General features: G+C 33.7%; 1 protein-coding gene across 3 annotated transcripts; it reads right to left on the reverse strand.

Moving 5' to 3' along the window:
- Positions 1-519: 519 nt before the first annotated feature.
- LOC142618637 (uncharacterized) lies at positions 520-8,749 on the reverse strand. Of its 3 annotated transcripts, XM_075791588.1 has the most exons (8): positions 8,536-8,749; positions 8,311-8,413; positions 7,604-7,683; positions 7,120-7,482; positions 6,956-7,032; positions 5,648-5,690; positions 5,419-5,487; positions 520-3,487 (listed from the first exon to the last, which is right to left on the reverse strand). In XM_075791588.1, the coding sequence occupies exons 1-8, from the start codon at positions 8,611-8,613 to the stop codon at positions 3,482-3,484; spliced, it is 819 nt and encodes a 272-aa protein (XP_075647703.1). In that variant the 5' UTR covers positions 8,614-8,749; the 3' UTR covers positions 520-3,481. The 3 variants fall into 3 exon arrangements, with proteins under 3 accessions (XP_075647703.1, XP_075647702.1, XP_075647704.1); XM_075791587.1 differs by lacking the exon at positions 520-3,487 and having other exon boundaries at positions 5,190-5,487; positions 8,536-8,748; XM_075791589.1 differs by lacking the exon at positions 520-3,487 and having other exon boundaries at positions 5,190-5,487; positions 7,153-7,482; positions 8,536-8,745.
- Between the last annotated feature and the right edge of the window lie 11,251 nt (positions 8,750-20,000).

The following is a 20,000-nucleotide window of genomic DNA, read 5'->3' on the forward strand; positions in this document are numbered from 1 at the left end:
ATATAGAAACTAATCCTATCCTAAAACATAAGAATTTTTTTTTTTTTTTTTTTTTTGGATGACCATAAGAATTAATTTGAATACAAATAAATAACAATACTAATCTATCTAGGAAGCCTTATTCTATCTCTAAACTAAATTTAAATAATTTATCCAACACCTAGGTCATAACATCCCTTCCCCCTCAAGATGAATCTTGTCCTCAAGATTCCGAAACATGGAAATTGATACTTGCTTACACCATATCCTTCTTTCCAACTGGAGAGAACTCAACCTCGAATTCTAAAGAGTTGAAGGATAAGAATTTGTACCATGGATACCTACACCAATTCTTTAATCATTTTTGTGAATAGAATAGCTATGATTTTCATATCCTTGAACCCATCAAGAATAACAAATTCAATGTGTGAAATTAGACTAGGCTTATTCGAAATCACAAGATCCCTTTGATCTATCTTTTCCACTTCATTAATCCTTTGATCTTTGAAGGTGATTTGTGCATCCTCCAACATATTACTCTTTTCATGGGATCTTTGAACTTTTGATTGTTCTTTGATTTCCAAAAGTACATTGGATTGTTTATCTATGATCTCTATCATTGTTTATCTATGTTGTCTCCCACGAATCTTGCACCTTTGCTTCCATCATTGCTATGCTGTTGGACATGTCCTTGGCATTATCTACCATTCGGTTGACAATCTCCGACATGTTCTCCATTCTTTGTTTTCTGGGATTGACACTATTGATAGGTAGATGTGGCTTCTTTTCTTTTCTTTTTTTGTTGGGTGTTGCAGCTGCTGCCTGAAAGTATGGTTTTGGCTTGGGTTGTAGATGGGAGGATAGTGTGATAGTGTGGAATAAGAATACGATTGAATTTTTTTTTTTTTTTTCAAGAAATTGGATGGATTTATTGGCTCAGATACTAGGAAAATTAAAAAGATAACTTAGTCGATTCGAGGTGACTAGCCTCCTGAATTTGAGAGGGATAATAGAGTTTTTGGTTTAATTTCGGCTTAATTCTTATTAATGCATTCAACGTACATAAATAGCCAAGGATGAGATAACCTCATCAACAAATTCTAAAACTTAGGAACTAATCATATCCTAAAACATAGGAATTAATTTGAATACAAATAAATAAAATACTAATCTATCTAGGAAGCCTTGTTCTATCTCTAAAAATTCAAATAATTTATCCAACACCTAGATCATAACAAAGTTTGACCACCCTACATGGAGAGCATTCAGGTGCCATTGAGATAGTAGAAAATCTTTGGTCCTGATTGAGAAGGCCCGTGACTGGATGCAGCATATATGGCCATACTAAATTATGCTAATTAAAGTCCTTTGACCGTTATTTTAAGCTTACAAGTTTCAAATCAACCTAAATAGGGACTAAAATAATTTCACCGGAAAGTCCTTGAGCTATGCAACTCATCGGGAACTTTAAGAGGAAGTGGGTCACTCACACTTATTTAGGAGTCAATATATTCATCCAGAAAGGGCAACACTCAGCTTTATTCAAGAAGAACTAGTGACTCAATAGCAATAACGTTACAAAATTGTCTCCTAGGATGCCAAGCACAAGAATTACACAAGAAAGAAGAAACAATGACCCAAAAAAAGTAAAATGCTAAAATAGACAATCAAATCTAATCAAGAATTCAGGCTAGAAGAAGATATGATATGGCTATTAAAAGTCTAGGTTATAACAGACAAATGGGTTGTGAATAAAGTGGGAACTCAGAATCTTTTTTTTTTTTATTTATAAGTAAGAAGAGAATATTATTAAAAAGAGAAAAGCGAGAAAAATACAGAGAATTCACGGTAGTGAACACATGAAAAAGGAAACAAAAAGACAAAAGCAGCCCCTAGTCTATCCTAATAGACGAAAGGAAATCCATAAGGGTAGAACAATCCGAGAAACCCCAACATTGAGACCAATCAAAGAGGGTCCACTGGCAAGACTCTAACAACTGAATCATTGTTTTCCCCTCATCCTCAAAAGACCGCTGATTCCGTTCAGTCTAAATAGTCCACATTAAACAGCCTGGGACCAAATTCCAAATGTCAGAATTATGCTTCCCAAGCCAATGATACCAACAAAATAATAAGTCCCACAACTGAACCTGGCATGACCCAATCGATCCCAAACAACCGAAGCATATACATCCACAAAGAATGAGCTATCGAACAAAAAAGTAACAAGTGATCCACCGATTCTGCATTACAACAACACATACAACAACGATTCGCCAAAGGACAACCACGAAGCATAAGGTTATCCAAGATTAGAATCTGACCATAAGCTACTGCCCACATGAAAAAAGCCACCCTTTTAGGAACTTTAACTTTCCAAATGCCCTATCAAGAAAAAGTGGAAGGAGCAGCATTTCGAATCTTATGATAAAAAGACCGAGTATCAAACTTCCCACTTCTATTAAGATCCCAGCTAAGCCTATCACACCCTCCACCCCTAGGAGTACAGGTATGGATGAGAAGAAGAAGGGAGTAGGAAGCTGCTAACTCCCATTCATTGAAGCCTCTGTAAAATCTTAAACTCCACACTCTGTCATTCTCACCCATAGGAGGGCTTAACACATCCGAAATATAGCCCTCCTTATTAGCTAAACACAGAAATAGCTGAGGATAAAACAATTTAAGAGGAACATCTCCAATCCACTTATCATGCCACAAAAGGATACGAGAACCATCTCCCACCACAAAAGAGATATGCTTTGCGAAAATATCTCACCCTTCACTGATACTCTACCATAACCCACAGCCATGAGCCATACGACAAGCTCTAGTGCACCAACCCCCTTTTCCCTCCCCATATTTCATGGCAATGACCCTTCTCCACAGATGAGTGGTTTCATGGTCATACCTCCAAAGCCATTTCCCTAATAGGGCCTGATTAAAGGACGCCAAATTCCAAATTCCGAATTCCCAAACCACCCAACTCACGCGGTAAGCAAACTTTTTCCCAAGCCACCAAAGGATATTTGAAACACTCAACTGATGAACCCCACAAAAAGTTCCTCTAAATACGTTCCAATCTAGTGTCTTATTGTGATTGGTCTCAAGCTAGAGGTTTTACGAATAGAGATCTGATTCCCTTGTTTTTAGAGTCTTGGTCCTTTTGTACATAATTCCCTTGTCTTTTTTGTATTTCTTTAGTCTTCTTTGTGCCTTTTGTGAATGAAGTAGTCTCCTTTTAATGAAATTATTCTTACTTTAAAAAAAATAGTATGAAATGTTACTGTATTCAAATAAGAGAAGAGTTTATTAATAAAATTAATGTGTGTAGTATTGAGACAGGTTGGCCTTCTTTTCTCTTTTTCTTATTTTCTCCTATCTCTTTCATTTCTCTTTGATATTTTTTCAATATTCACAATATTGTTTACATGCACTGTTCACAGATTGCGGGTAGATCTTCTGTTCCTCCTTATCTTTTTGCAACCCAAACTCAAATCTTTTCTCATGCCTGCAAAACCCAAATAACTTTCTCACCCTAAGCCTTCTTTTCCTCACATAGACAAATTCCACAATTTGCCCTATATCACCCTCATTACCCATAGGCTGAACCATGAAAGTAATTGGGTCTTTAACAACTCTTATTTGTGCACAAAAGTAGCTTTTAAATGTTGTAGTGAAGGGACAAAATGCAAAATAATAATTATAAACAAGTAAAGTTCATTAGAGACTTGGAGAACTATGTTTATTTAATGAGATCCATTAAAGTAAGCATCAGCCTAAAACACCTTCTCTAAAGCCATCTATTGAACTAGAATCGAACAAACAAAATTAATAATTAAAGCAAATCATGACATGACAACAGTTTATAATCCAATAAACCCAAGGAACTTGTAAAGAATTCAAATACACCTATGATCATTGACGGAGCCCGGGGGGGCTAGGGGGGGGCCCCCTGACTTTTCAAATTTCCCCATTTATAATAGTGTAATTTGTATATATTGAACAGCAATTTCCTTTTGCCCCCCCCCCCCCCTCAAATTTAATAATTTGACATCTCAGAATCTTCAATTTAGACCTTTAAACTTTATAATTGGCCCTCAAATTTTTGAACTAGTACAGAACAACCACAAAAAACCCAAAACAAATTATCTACATTTAGGACAATTCATTTCCTGTGGACTCCTCAAATGCTAACAAATCCCTAATTATGTAGATTACAAAGTAATGTAATGCATGGGAAAATATCCACAATATATACATATTTTAAGAGAAAAAAATAAGTTTAAGATCTAAGAGCTATTGTTCAATCTTTTGCCCTAAATAATGAAGTTTTAGATGTTGAACCCTTAGAAAGGTTCAAAGATTTAACTTAAATAAATAGATATTGCTTCCTTAGACTGTAATTCTTGATAAATTCAAAATCAATTTTGAGTAATTTCTTTTAAGAGCCCTATTATATTTAGGTTGGCCCCTTGGAAAAATTTCCTAGCTCCGCCACTGCCTATGATCCAAGATCGAACACACACACACAAAAAACTGACCATGAAGAACAGAGTTGCTGAAAAACAAAAAAAACCCTGATCGAAGCCACGAAAAAAATGAAATGGCCTTTAGACGTTTGAGTCTTTGAGAAGGGTTAACCAAGAAAGAGAAGTGTGGAGGACTGGTGGAGGTTGCCGGAGAGTGGTTTAGTGGACTGAAGTGTTGGACCAGAGGTACCAAATAATCAAGCAAGGACGATTAGGTAGCCATGATTACTGATTGTGAGCACCTTGGAAATTTTTTTAAAAGCCCTGTTTTATCCTATGCCAATCTGAAATAGGTCGAAACAGGAAAACAAGCCAAAAGATTCAAAACAACGTGGTATTTATAGTACATTCCAAAGGGTTACCATACCCGTATGGTGATTCAGTACAGTGTATTTCAGTCATACCAGGCAGTACAGTCCAAAATATGTGATTTCAGAACAAGTTATATGCATGCCATCCCAATAACCCCAATGCCACTGATATTGCCATCAACAACCCCCCTGCCCCCTCCTCTCATCTTTTCTCTCTTCCTCAACATGCTTTAATGATTATAGTAAATAATTTTTTTCTAAAGATTTACTAAGAAGAACTTATTCAGGTTCTTATATGGAGGAAAAATGTCCAAGAAATAAATACCAATTTCTTCACTTTTTAAAGCATTTATGTTTAACTGCACACCAATAATGCAAATCATCTATGAAACCTTTAGATCAAACAATTAGTTACTTCTTTTCATGTGCATGTACTAATATATCAAATTTCAAACTACAAATATTTATGTCAAGATACCAGCATGATATCACACATGCATCTTATTTCATATTTTAAATTTCTATATCTACATGACAACCTTAGTTATGAGGTTGCAACTAATTTACAAATACTTCATGTACTAAGGATAAAATGTCACCTCGAAGATAGCTTCAGCTTCACAATCAAATGCTTTGCAAAGAATTTCATAAGACTTCTCATCTCCTATCTGCACAAAAAGGTAAAACTATCTCAAACAGTTACTTATATATTAAAGAAATAGAAAAAAACAGAAAAAATATATCTTACAAAAATAAAAATGAAAAAAGAAAAGAAAAAAAAAAAAAAAAAAAAAAGGTAACATATATGATGTAATAATAATTCGTTACCAATGGATCAACTCGTGATGGTGAAATAGTTGATATTATATATCTGCATGAAATTAATAGTCAACCATTAGATAAAATTCTATATAAACTAAAAACTTTACCAATTTTTTCAACAAATTCTTAGGCAAACATGGAAAGGACCAATTACAGATTTGTGGATATAGCCCAACAATGTGATCATAAACTAAAATCTGAAAGCTGGGTAAATGATTTCCAAATGTGCTACAAAATAAATTGGTTATCAAGATTACAACAGAGGTTCTTATTGATCAAATTGTCCTCTAATATCAAATGTTACTCCACCTATGGGCCTCAACTATGTGCAGGCATTCTCCTTGACAGTGACATATGTGATGAAAAGTTATTGACATGGAAAAATGGGTCTACTAAATATCTCTTACCATCCCTTTATTTATATTATTATTTTTTTGGTTTTGGTTAATGAAGAAATTTACTGAAGGAAAAAAAGAAAAGTTAGATGTTCCTCACTAGCTCAGAGGCTTGAAACAACTTCTTCCCACGTTAATAGTAAGGAATATACGAGAAAGTGTGCTGTACCTTTTTGTTATAAAATGTAATATATGGCTATAATTTTTTTCTATTCATTTATAATCCATGATGCATGTAAGTGAAGAAATAACAATGATCACATTATATATATATATATATATTGATCATGTTTACAGTGATAAATGCATGTGTGCATGAATTACAATGATCATTTTTTATTACTTTGAATACCAAAATATTTGATTAATTTGAATATCAAAGACATTCACTATGGTAGTTCCTTACTAATTCATAAGTTGCAATGATAGCAGTGCATTTCTTAGACAGAATTAACTCTTGTTAATTTTCCTTTCTTAGGGTACAGTTCACCAGAACTTAAATGAGCAAGTAAGCTTTAAAATGAAAAGAGAAGTTCTATGTCCATAACATTTTCACAACACTTTCACAACAAATCCTAGTTAGCAGGTTGTTAATGGTTTTTAATTTGAATTCACCACTGAAATTATTTTCTTGCCCACTAGTAATAGCAAGTAACAAACTGCAAAATAGGATTTGTTGTGAAAGAGAGAACCAAAAAGAAGTGGTGTTAAAATTCTCTTATGTAAAAGGGAGAAGTGATTGGCCTGTCACAGGTCAATAATTATCTTCCCACTGTCCCTAAGAACTAATTATTGAGTCTAAGAAAGGAAGTATTGACAACTAAAGGATTTTTCTCCCCACTTATACGTTTAATATGTCGTTGGGATTTGCTTAATAAAAATAATTAGATGGTTCTATAATAAAATATAAAAAATTTACCTGAGCTTATTTAAATAGAAATCCATAGCTAATAAATTTGCTTTTTGGACAGTTAGCACCACAGCACCCATGCGGTTCTGCAAAATTCTAGATTAATGACAATATACAAGGCAATAAAAAGCAGATAACACTGTTAATAATTGTGTACTTTGTGTGTTTATTACATCTCTATGTGAAGAAAAAAGATGACTCAGCACCTTGCAAGCAATAAGCTCAATAAGTTGCATTAGAAATTTCCCTAGTCCCTTCGCTTGGACATGAGGCTCAAGCTGTAATTCATACACATAAAGAACAGGTATCTCTTCCTCTAGAGTAAAGCGATATTGGGCAAATCCAACCATGGATCCCTTATTTTCTAAACAAACAGTAAGGGTTTCTTTCCTTTCTGACATTGTTAAGATCTCATCAGAACTTGCATTTGGAGCCTCATGCACAAATATGTAACGTGCTTCTGGCATAACCATTTCCCTTCGCTTCACCTTCTCTACTGTTGGCCACTCAGATCCATATGGCCCCTCCATATTGGCCTGCAGATTTCTAAAGTTTAGCAAATTTACATTCATGCAGAGACAAGGAATGATATGTGAAAAAAGGAGAGAAGTCATTTTGGAAAACTACAGAGATATGAGATAGTAAGCCTTCTATTACCTTAAGAAGACCCATGATGTATTTCTTAGTAGGAGAAGAGAGTTTATCCCCACACCCTGACTCCAAGTATACAGATAGGCCTAAAAATCAAATAAACTTGGGCATCACAAGAAATATTCAACTTTAAAGTGAAAAATTGCAAGCCTTAACTTGAAAACCAAACAATATGGTTGCAATTTTCACCCCCCCAAAAAAAAATGGTACTCGAACAACCAAATTCTATCATAGTCCAAACTAAACTTTAAAAGGCCATGAGCTTATCATTTTCGTACAAAACTTAAGTACTTTGAAAATGCAAGAGAGAAAACAAAACATAAACATCACAAAGGTGCTAAAAGACTTCAATCTAACCTTAAACATAAAGAGAAATAAATAAAACGAAATGATTAATTAAATTCTTTTTTTTTTATCTGGGTTACGGTTAACTAATCTGATAAAGCCTTGTGTTGTTGAAGAACCGATCTGGGTTTGAACCCCGCTTACACAAAAAACCAATATGTGTCTTTGATGCAGACGCCAAAGGTTCAATTCCCTTTTCATATCTATCAAAAAATATAATCTTTTTCAATTTCCCTTTTTTTCCTCATTGGGATGCTACATTATCACATATCAAATGAGCAAATCGACAAAGCAAACCAACGCCAGTGACCCACAAACAAAATGGGTACATATGTAGCTGCAAAATCATGGGATAGAAGATGACTTACCATTCTTGTGGAAATGACGAAAGGATGGGAAAGAATCAAGTGGGTGTTTATCAGCAGAAGCTGCTTTGATAAGATCATCGATTGCCTTCTTCTTCTCAAGAATCTACAAAATAAATAAGAGTGAGTACAAACACAAAAATGGTCATTCATATAGAAATGGGTTCAGTCAGTTTCGTGATTGTAAAGGTTTGAATTTTAAAGTTTGATAAAAGAAGTAGCCATTACCTCTTTACGGTTTGGCTTCTTTTCTCTATTATCGCTGTTGTTGGAATGGTTGAAAGCAGGAAGCCTTTTCGACCCCATTGTCGCTTATGAACAGACCCACTTGTTCTTAAACCCAAGTCGGTGGTCAGAGTGAGAAGGCGGAATCAACCATGGAAGGAGAGGGATCCATTTCATTATTATCACCAATAATGTTGTTATGTAACGGGCTCTAAAATCCAATTTATTAGCAAGTTTTTCTTTTTTAAAATGAGAATTTATTGGCAAGTTATTTCTTCTTCTAAACTATTATTTAAAAGGCTTTTCTGTTTAGATTTTTCATTTTTTTAGTTTAAAAATGTCAATATCTATATTACTATTTAAGGAGTTTTCCCTGTTTGGATTTCATATTTTTTAGTTTAAAAACGCCCTTATAGTCTTATTTTTTAAGTAGAAATAAAACTAAAGGACAATCTAGTAAAAATGCAACTCTAACTCTCACTAAAATATTGCATAAAAAAATAAGATCACTCTTCTGTTAATTTTTAAATTAATTTATTTACTTATAAATTAGATTTTCAAAATAAAAAACTTGAGGATAACATAATAAAAATACATCTTTAACTCTCACCTATACCTTGCCTACAAAATAGGCAATATTTAACTCTCATGTTTAACTCTAAATATTACTCCACGTTTACACTTTTTTTTCTTCAGTTTTTTTTTTCCTTCCTTTATCAAGACTTAACTTCGTTTTCTTTTTTTTTTATCAATACCCAGTTTCCCTTAATCTCATCTCACGTTTAGTTTTTTTTTCCCCTTAAATCTCTTTTTTTTTTTAAGAAAAAAATATACTAAAAAGTAGAAATCAATCATTTCCAAAAGAAATCCAAAAAATTTCAAATACCACATTCAAACCCACGTTCAACTTCTATCCAAAAAAAAAAAAAAAACCCCCACGTTCAAATTTACCCAAAAAAAAAAAACCCTTGCTTTCAAATACTTAACAAAACTTTTAGATAACTACAGCTAAAAAAACTGAAGTTAAAGACAAATTCATAAAATTCAGATAACTACTACTAAAAAACCTTACGAAAGTTAAAAATATGCAACACACACACACACACATATATATATATATGTGTGTGTGTGTGTGTGTGTGTTTTGAAATTCAAATTCTAAAAAAAAAAAAAAACCACTTTTAGATCTTTAACAAGAATTTCGGATTACTACTTACTAAAAAAATTGAAAGAAGTTAAAAATCTATCCCAACTTAAACCGTTATCAAAATATATAGCTCTCCACCCTTTCAAGTTTCAAACTTTTTATTCATTCTAAAAAAAAAGGTTTCAAATATTTAATTGAATAGAGAGGTTGACAGCGGTTTGTGGGCTATGGAGGATTCTTGGTTAGTGTTCATAGTGGCTAATTTGATATGGTCATAAGCCTGTAATGGAGGCTGCTTTGGGATTTCATCATTGCACAAATATGGGAGCAGAATTTAAGTTCCAACCAAGGGGGTTAATTGGTGGGGTGAGTGTTTAGAGGTATGGGTTTTCACAGATTTTGTGAGTGTGTGTTTTTTTTAAACCTTCTTTTTTTTGCTATTGGCTTTGAATTCAAGTATATACATTTTATTATATAATATGTCATATGTGTGTCATGTATTACATTTACAAAATCAAAAAAATTGTGTTCAAGAGAAAATGAATTTGAGATAGAGAGTTTTGGTGATTCTTCTGTATACAAGTTTCAGTTTGTAGATCAAAAAATCTGATTGGTGTTAATTTGGCTCATTGTGAACACTTACCATTACTTTGGTTTTATATGCATTTATAAACTTTATAATATATGTTCTTATTTGAAGGACTTGCCTAAGGGGTGCATTGGTTGACTAAGATTATGACTTCAGAGGGATTAAAGAAGAAGAAGAAGAAGAAGAATTACATAAGAACCTCCTATCTTTCCTACCATCTTCAAATGCATTTTTTTTAATGAGAAAAGCTGAAGATTCCACCAGTACATTTTACAGCCCTGAGGTAAGTCAATATGAAGAATTGTCATTTTGTTAGTTTTTTTTTTTTTTTTTACTTAGTATTTTTTTTAATTGATGTTGAAAGTGATATTGAGTTTGCAATTTTCAAGCATTCAGAATTTGAGACAACCCTAATGAAGAGGAAGAGTGCCTTAGAGAGTTTAAGGATCCATGACTTGGAGCTAAAGTGATATATTAGCATAAACTCTGTTTTTGGTTTTTTTTTACTATGGTCCTATGGATCTTTGCTGTGGTATTTGTAAAATAATCTTAATTTTGTAGAAAATACTAAGTTGTAGTGGTTGAAGGCTACTACAACCTATGCAATGTTTTTCATGTCTAATATTTATGCGTGTAGTATTTTTTTTTTCTTTTTAATGTTGAAAATTTCATTAATTTTAATTTGCGGTTTACGCTACTTCAAATGAAGTTTATGCGTGTATCTTTAAATTTATTGTGATAAAGATAACTGAATTGAAGATAAACATATCTTTACATATCTAACCTTACTATTTAATCTTTTTAAACCTATGAATTTGAGGGTATTTTGGTACACAAAATGATGAAACTCAAATAAAGAATCATGTTATTAGTAATATACACTAGCCTCCGAGCACGCGCTTGCTCTTCTATTTTTTGGGTAAGGGGGTTTTTTTTTTTTTTTTTGACTGAAGGGTAAGGGTTAATTTAGAGCATTTATTATAATTTGGGATTATTATATTTTTCAATCACAAAAAAAAAACCTAGGGGTGTGATGAAAAATTATTTTACTGCACATAATACTCATCACACCCTTAGGTTTTATTTTGTGATTGAAAAAAGTAGTAATCCTAAATTATAATAAATGCTCTAAATTAACCCTTACTCAAAAAAAAGAAGAGCCTCTGAGCACGCACGTGAGCGCGTGCTCAGAGGCTAGTAGTCTTATATTTAAGTAGAGATAAAACTAAATGACAATCTAGTAAAAATGCAACTCTAACTCCCACTAAAATATTGCCTAAAAAATAGGACAATTTTTTTGTAAATTTTTAAATTACTTTATTCACTAATAAATTAGATTTTCAAAATAAATATTATATATAAAATAAAAAAACACAATTTTTTTCTACAAAATAGGACTACTAAAAAAAATTTGCACGTGAAAGTTAGTTATGGTTTTTAAAAATGTTAGAAGTACCCATAATTTAATTAGATAATTCTTATTCTTAAAAAATGAAAAATAGGGTTAAAATTGTAATTCCACAAAATTAAAAAAAAAAAAAAACTACCACAGATTCTTTTTTCCTAAAAATTAACACTCTTTATTTAAATATATCTCACGCATGTTTAATACTTTTTTTGGACTTTTTTCAAAATAACATCATTTTGCTAACAATTTTGTTAGTTAGCAACGTGATGGGACTGACGCATCCAGCTTCTATTGACGAGGTCTTCACTACCAACGGGGTCATCTCCTCAGACGAGCCAATTAAATACCCGCATCAATGACGGAGATATCCAAACCATTCAATATATGCAATAATATCTAGGGTAGTTACAAAGACAGTTGTACGGACCGTTGGACACCCATTGAAGTCCGCATTATAAGGCACAAGGCGTTACCAAAAAAGGCATTATAGCTACAATAACTGCTGCAATGACTAGGTGTTGTAAAAACATATATAAGACCCTCACAAGCACCAACACGAGGTATGAACATCACCTAAATAATACTTGTTATTGTCCTAGAATATTGTTTTACTTTAAAGACTTCCTTATACTGATCAGCCCTCAATAACTTGGATTAAATTTATTACGCCTTCATCCTCCTTTGGGCCAAGCTTGGAATGTCCTGCGTTAGAATCATCTCAAATCTTTTGAATCAGCCCATTAAGTGCTTGTTGATTCTTATCAGGTCCTTTTATAGATTTTGGGGTATTTTTGTCTTTTATAGTTTTAGGGTTATTTTTGGTAATTTATTGTGTTTGAGGTATTTTTTGTCGTTTATAGTTTTCGAGATATTTTATGGTCATTTGAAAGGTTTCGGGATAATTTGGTCATTCAAGTCGTTTTAATGTATTGCAGGTCCTTTTGAATTTTTGGGGCATTTTGTTCGTATTAACGGTTTCTTGGGGGGGGGGGTATTTTGGTCATCTTAGTAGTTTCGCAAGTATTTTGGTCATTTTAAAGGTTTCGAGATATATATATATATATATATATATATATATATATATATCACTTTTTAGGTTTTGGAATGTTTTTCATCATTTTAGAGGTATCAGGGTATCTTCTTCTTCTTCTTCTTCTTCTTCTTCTTCTTTTTTTTTTTTGTTTTTTTTTTTTTTTTTTTCTCTCATGGGATCCTTTTCTATCAAAAGGGAATGGCTGTTGCACAAAATGTACTTCTAAGTAATTGCTCCATAGATCCTATATCTATTTATAGGTTTCATCGTATTTTGGTCGTTTGAGAGGTTTCAGGTTTTTTTTTTTTTTTTTTTTTTCAGATTTTGGGGGAGGGGGGTATTTTGGACATTTTTAAGTTTTCAAGGGTATTTTATTCATTTGAGAGGTTTCAAGTGTATTTTGGCTAAGGTTTTGGGGTATTTTGGTCATTTTTAGAGATTTTAAGGTATTTTGAGGTTTCAATAGTATTTAGGTTTTTTTTTTTAGTCTGGAAAATTTTGTCAAAAATACCCTTGAAATCATGAGAATGGCCAATATGCCCCAAACCACAATACGTAAAAAAAAAAAAAAAAAAATCCTGAAACCTCTTAATTGACCAAAATGGTTCCAAAATATCTAAAATAACTAAAATAAATCTAAAACCTCGAAAATGACCCCAAAAAAAACCCCTGTACCGGCTGAAATGAGCTGTCGAATCTTGATACCTTGTAATTGACCAAAATTCCCCAAACATCTAAAAAATACATCTTGACACTACTAAAATGACCAAAAGGACCTAAAATCCTCTAAAATGACCAAAAAAACGTGAAACCGACTAAATACCCCAAAATCTAAAAAATGAAATCTCAAATGACCAAAAAAGCCCATGAAAACTCTAAAAATGGCCAAAATAACCAAAAACTTATAAAATGTCCAACAAAATTCCCAACCTCTAAAATGACCAATATTCCCTTGAATTTTGTAAAATGACCAAAATATATTACCTTATTTAAAATGACCAAAAATATCCTAAAACCTCAAATATGACCACAATACCCCTGAAATTGTTTAATGACACAAAACCTAAAATTTTTGGTTATTTTGAAGGTTTTGAGTATTTTAGGCTTGTTTAAAATATTCAAGGTATTGTCATTTAGAGGTTTCAGTTTTCGTTCTCATTCTGGAGGATTTGATGTCATTTGGTCTTTTTTAAAATTTTTGGGGTATTTTAATCATTTTTTTTCCAGGTTTTGGGGCATTTTTTTAAATATCATTTTAGCAATTTCGCTGTATTTTTTTTTTTTTTTCATTTTAGAGGTTTCAGGGTGTTTTTGTTTATTCTAAAGGAATTGATGGCATTTAGGTCATTTTTTCTTTTCAATGGATTGTTGGTCTTTCTGAAGTTTGGGGCATTTTGTTCATATTAATGGTTTCTGGTGGGTGGGGGGTAATTTTGGTCATTCTAGTGATTTCAGTGGTATTTATGTTATTATAGTGGTTTCAGGGTTATTTTTATCATTTTAGAGGTTTTAGAGCTATTTTGGTCATTTTAGTGGTTTCATGACTATATCCATTATTCTGAATCAGCCCAAATCTCTTGATGCATATTAAGTGCTTATTTGATTTTCTTGGATCTTGTTCTAGTAATAGGCGATGCAATGGATCCTTTAATGCTTGTTGTTCTCATCACTCTTGATTGACCAAAATAGCTCCAAAATTTCTAAAATGATTAAAATAACCCTAAAATCTCTAAAATGACCAAAACACCCCTGAAATGGCTGGAATGATCTGTCAAATCTCGAGACCTCATAAATGACCTAATTGTGCCAAATATACACCTCAAATGACCAAAATGCCATAAAATCCTCGAGAATGATCAAAAATACCCCTGAAACCTCAAATGACCAAAATTGCCTACAAAACCTCTAAAGTGGCCAAAATAACAAAAAAACCTATTAAACGACCAAAAAAGAAAATACACAAACCTCTAAGATGACCAGTATTCCTTTGAAATCTATAAAATGACCAAAATATATTGAAATATTTAAAATATCCAAAATACTCTTTAACCTCTTAAATAGTCAAAAAATATCCTTAAACCTAAAAGATGACCACAATACCCCTGAATCCATATATTGACACAATACAACCTGAAAATTTTGGTTATATTGAAGGTTTCGAGTATTTTAGGCCCGTTTAAAAGTTTTATGGTATTTAGTTATTTAGATGGTTTTGAGATGTTTTGGTCATTTTAGAGGTTTCAGTTTTCATGCTTATTGTGGAGGATTTGATATCATTTTGGTCTTTTTGCGATTTCGGGGGCATTTTTATTATTTTATAGGTTTTGGGGTATTTTTGACCATTTTATCAATTTCATAGTATTTTGGTCATTTTAGATGTTTAAGGGTCTTTTTGCTCATTCTAGAGGAATTGAGAGCATGTTGGTCATTTTGTGATTTGGGGGGGGGGGGTATCATTTTAATCCTTTTACAGGTTTTGGGGTATTTTTGGTCATTTATATTGTTTTAGAGGATTTTTTGGTCATTTGAGAGGTTTTGGGATAATTTTGTCATTCAAAGTGGTTTTGATGTATTTTTGGTTGTTTTGAAGTTTTGGGGCATTTTTTGTTCATTTTAATGGTTTTGGGTGGAGGGTTATTTTGGTCATTCTAGTGATTTTAGGGGTATTTTTTTATTATAGTGGTTTCAGGATTATTTTGTCATTTTAGAGATTTGGGGATATTTTGGTCATTTTAGTGGTTTTGAAAGTATTTTGGCCATTTTAGAGGTTTCGAGATATTTGTTTTTTTTTTTTGTCTTTTTTTGTATTTAGGATATTTTTCCTCATTTTAAGGGTATTTGCTATTTTTGCTCATTTTAGATGTTTTGGGTAATTTTGGTCATTTTATAGGTTTCATGGTATTTTGGTCGTTTGTGAGGTTTTAGGGTTATTTTAGTAATTTATTAGGTTTTTTTTTTTTGGGGTATTCTCTTCATTTTGGAGGTTTTGGGTGTATTTTGGTCATTTTTAAGGTTTCAAAGGTATTTTGTTTGTTTCAAAGGTTTAGGGGTATTTTGGTCATTTTCAGGGTTCAAGGGTATTTTGCTTGATTTTAAAGTTCAATGGTATTTTCATCATTTAAAAAAAATAATTTTGAGGGGGGGGGGGGTATTGTGGTTGTTTTGCAGGTATTAGCATCATTTTGGTCATTTTTTTGGTTTTTGGGATATTTTGAACATTCGTGGTGCATTTTTGTCATTTTGGAAGTTTTAAGGTCACTTTAGAGGTTTTGGGGGTATTTAATGGTTTTTAGATATTTTGGTAATTCTCAATAGTAAAATAATTTTTTTTTATTAATCTGGGAAATTTTGACAAAAATACCCATATAATCACTAGAATGGCCAAAATCACCAAAATTAAATTTGTCATTTTAAAAGTTTTGAGGGGTATTGTGGTCGTCTTGCAGGTTTTGGGGGCGCTTGGTCTTTTTTTAGGTTTTTTGAATATTTTGGACATTTGTGGTAAATTTTTGTCATTTTGGAAGTTCTAAGGGTATTTTGGTCATTTTAGAGGTGTTGGGGGGGGGTATTTAAAGGTTTTTGATATTTTGGTAATTCTTACTAGGAAAATAATTTTTTTTTTTTTTAGTTTGGGAAATTTTGACAAAAATAACCTTGAAATCATTAGAATGGCCAATATACCCCCAAAATCATAAAATGTGAAAAGAAACCCCGAAACCTCTTAATTGATCAAAATTTCTAAAAATGACTAAAATAACCCCAAAACCTCTAAAATGACAAAAATGCCCTTGGCTGGAATGAGTTGTCAAATCTTGATACCTCATAAATGACTAAAATGCCCCAAACATCTAAAATGATGAAAAAAAATACACCTCGACATTGCTGAAATGACCAATTAGGGGTTCTGGCTCACAGACGAGGAACTACCTCGACTGTCTCCAAGTTTGGTTACCCGAACGTGACGCCCTCGTCTTTGAGACTTGAAAGATTTATATAGCAAGGCAAATTTTCTAGAAAAATAAAAGAGGCAGAACAACGAAATAGATGAAAGGCGAAGCGCTACGTAGTGAAAGAAAAAAAGTTTTAAAAAGGATCACCAAAACCAAACAACTACACGTTAAAACAAAAATGAACAAAAAGAAGAATGAAATGTTTGACCCCAAGGAGAGGCCGTCTGATTCTAGGTGCATACTGAGGAAAAGGGCTTGGTAGTTGGGGATTGAATCCCCACCTACACTACAACTACGAATGTGAAAAGGGCGTAGTGCAGCCAGCAAGCTGCATGCCTGGTCTCGAGGAGTGGGTTCATTCTCATCAATACCGAGAGCCCTCAAGTCTGCTTTGGTTAGGGAAGGCATTAAGTTGGTTGATCACTGTACACCTCACCAATGTAAAGCATAATATGAAGCAAATATCAAATCAATGATTGTTTGGGTTGCTTTGGGAAGCCCGCCCTTTTCTTCTAACAAATGCTTGCCACTCAGCTGGGCCACTTTCCTTATTTTGACCAAGGGGAGGGGGCAGATCCTTATTCCTACTTTCAACAGGCATCCTTCCCTCTTTTTAGCCTGTAAATTTTGGTCTTACCATTTTAGGGAAGGGGAAAGATCTTCTCCGTATAAGCGGTAGAGACTTTTACTGTTTTTATGTTTATATACGATAAACTGGCGCAGTAAAAACTCAAAACACAATCAATATAATTTATACAAAAAAGAGCATTGGCTTTTCAGGAATCAAAAAGTTTCGAAGTAAAAGCCTACCGAATCAATTTACTGAAATAATTAATAAATATAGTAATTAATACTATGAATGTTACTCTTTTTCTTCCAGTAAGAAACATTCAGCGTACCTTGCCTAAGCTTGAGAATAAAATAAGAAAAACATATGGGAATACCCATTCTGAATAAACAAAAAGATACAAAGATAAGGAAAGAGACAATGAGTATGAAAAGAAAGAGCTTACCAAATACATTCTCTTTGAGAAATGGAAGAAGGAATTGGCTTTCAAAAAGAAGAATTTGTTGTCATGGGTCATGGATGCTCCTCTCCTTGCTTTTGAATGCCATATTTTAGAATCTATTTTTTATTTATTATCATTTCTATCTCAAAGTCAAGCTTCTCGTTTCTTGCTTTACTTTAGTTTTCAATAAGGGGCGCGTTAGCGCTTTACTAATCAAAAAAGGGCTTTTTTCAGCTGGATCTAGAACACATAGGAAATCTATTAGCATGCCATCTGCTCCATATCTTTCGTAGTGTCGAGAAGGTATTAGCTACCGGTAACTATACTTTCGCAAAAGCACCACTGGGCGGTGGTTCCTCTCTTTTCTCTTGACCTCGAACAAAAAATCGATCTCGCCATCAGCTCGACTAAGAATTCTGAATCGAAAAGGTAAACTAAGCTTGACTTGAGACGAAGGAACTGAATGCCAAAAAAACTGGTTTTTTTCTTATGGCTTCAAACTACTCATTAAGACTACTATGAAAGAAAAGTAAGGAAGTCCTTTTCTTGACTTGGCCTACGTGCATTATACCTACCTTCTTTTCAAAGAACTTGATTTCAATCTCAACAAGGAAATGAAAGCATAACTCTTTGCTTGTTGTCCTCTTACTCTTTTAGCCTACCTTGTGGGGGTCTCTTGGGTGTCTACAGCAGATCTAATCAGTCTCATGATGAAGAGAAGTCTTTTCCGATCTTCCATTAAGAAAGGTATCATGACAACAACAAAATTTGCTCGGTAAACTACTCGGGGCTTCCCATGGTTTAGTAAAAGGGAGGGGGAGATTTTCTCTTCATCTAAGGGTTCACATCATTCATTATGAACTAAAAAGTGTAAGGTTGAGTAGTGAGGTCTTAAAAACTTCATACAATGAATGATCAGCCATTCCATTTGTGCTTTCCACAAGTAGACAATGCAAATCTATGCTTTCTATGTTTCAATCGGATACCAATTGCTTGGATGCGTTTGGAAGCCTTGAGATAACTTGCAGAAAATTGATTTCTAGGTTTGTCTTGTGTCTCCGTGACAAATGGTCCACTTATTGATGGGTGAACGACAGGGATTGAACCTACGCGTGGTGGATTCACAATCCACTGCTTTGATCCACTTGGCTACATCCGCCCCTACCCCTGCATAAGTTTAAGTCTCTATCTACGATCAGATCCTTTCCGAACCTCCCCCCCCCCCCCCTTACTGATATCAAAGAGAAGCTTTTCCTATACTATAGTTTGTGTCTATTGTTGTGTTTTGGAATTAGGGGAAGCAAAGCTTCAACAAGTAGAAGCTTCTTGGAAAAACTTCAAACAAAGAGGTTGGACTGTTCACTTCATTGATTTGACTTCACTTTACTTAAGATTAAAGGTAGGGGCTGGGTGGGTAGTGAAGGCTCGTTTAGTAGGAAGCAAGCTACGGCTTTGACGAGCAGCAAGCACTGACTCCTATCAAAATGAAAAGCAGCAAGTGGAGCTTGAAGAAGAGAGCCCATATCAAAGAAAGCCATTGCGGCCTAACCCTTTCTATTAGTAAGGTTGTCAAAAGGCTAAACTTGAGTTCCTTTATGAAAAAACTAAGAATATAAGGGTAAGTGGGCACTAATGAGCAAGCAAAGGCCCCTTACGTTTAGATAGGCTAAGGCGCCTTTACTAATATTAGAATATTAAGGCGCTTCCTTCAGCTGGCTTCACCCTATCTATTCATCTCTTTTTTCAAATGGATATTTAGGGATCTATCTTGCTCATAGATCTTGAAAGCAGATCAATATTCATTTCTCAATATATCTTTCTATCTATTGAGAGAAAGATATAGATCTCTATCTGGATATGGAAGAACCATCACTTAAAGGGCGTAACCAACGGAAGGTTCTCACCCTGTCCCCTTCGACATTGTTCTCCAACAATGCCCCTTGGGCGAAAGGGGGCACATTCTCTTTCTTTCTTCAATCTTTTCAATCAGAACAAGTGGGTTGGTTCGTTTCATCCTTCTATCTACTTAATTCTCTGTCTTCGTTCATGATCATGTTGGGCGAAAGGTAAGTAAAGGAGTGGCTGTGAAATGGCGATTCCCCCCTTTCCATTGAAGTAGGGAGGGCCTCCTTCCCCACCATTCCGACCTATTCTTTTTAAGGATTTTACCGATGCTGAAGGTAGCTTGCTTTCCAAGCCACCCACTTAAGAAGCTAGTCGCCAAAAAGAAGTGACGAGGAAGTGAAGCTGTCTACGAAGCTTTGCTCCCCCTGTAGTTGTAGTACTCGGCTCGTCACTATTTTGATTCAAATGGTAACCAACTTTCTCCATT

Source organism: Castanea sativa, chromosome 12 (assembly GCF_040712315.1).
Source record: "Castanea sativa cultivar Marrone di Chiusa Pesio chromosome 12, ASM4071231v1".
NCBI lineage: Eukaryota > Viridiplantae > Streptophyta > Magnoliopsida > Fagales > Fagaceae > Castanea > Castanea sativa.

What these genes read in the sequence shown, in the direction of transcription:
- LOC142618637 (XM_075791587.1), bottom strand. Translation starts at nt 8,613, where the DNA reads ATGGGGTCGAAAAGGCTTCCTGCTTTCAACCATTCCAACAACAGCGAT. An exon ending in TCGTCATTTCCACAAGAATG is followed by an intron (nt 7,684 to 8,310) that starts GTAAGTCATCTT and finishes TTTGATTTTTAG; the next exon opens with GCCTATCTGTATACTTGGAG. An exon ending in CATCACGAGTTGATCCATTG is followed by an intron (nt 5,488 to 5,647) that starts GTAACGAATTAT and finishes CTTTTTGTGCAG; the next exon opens with ATAGGAGATGAGAAGTCTTA.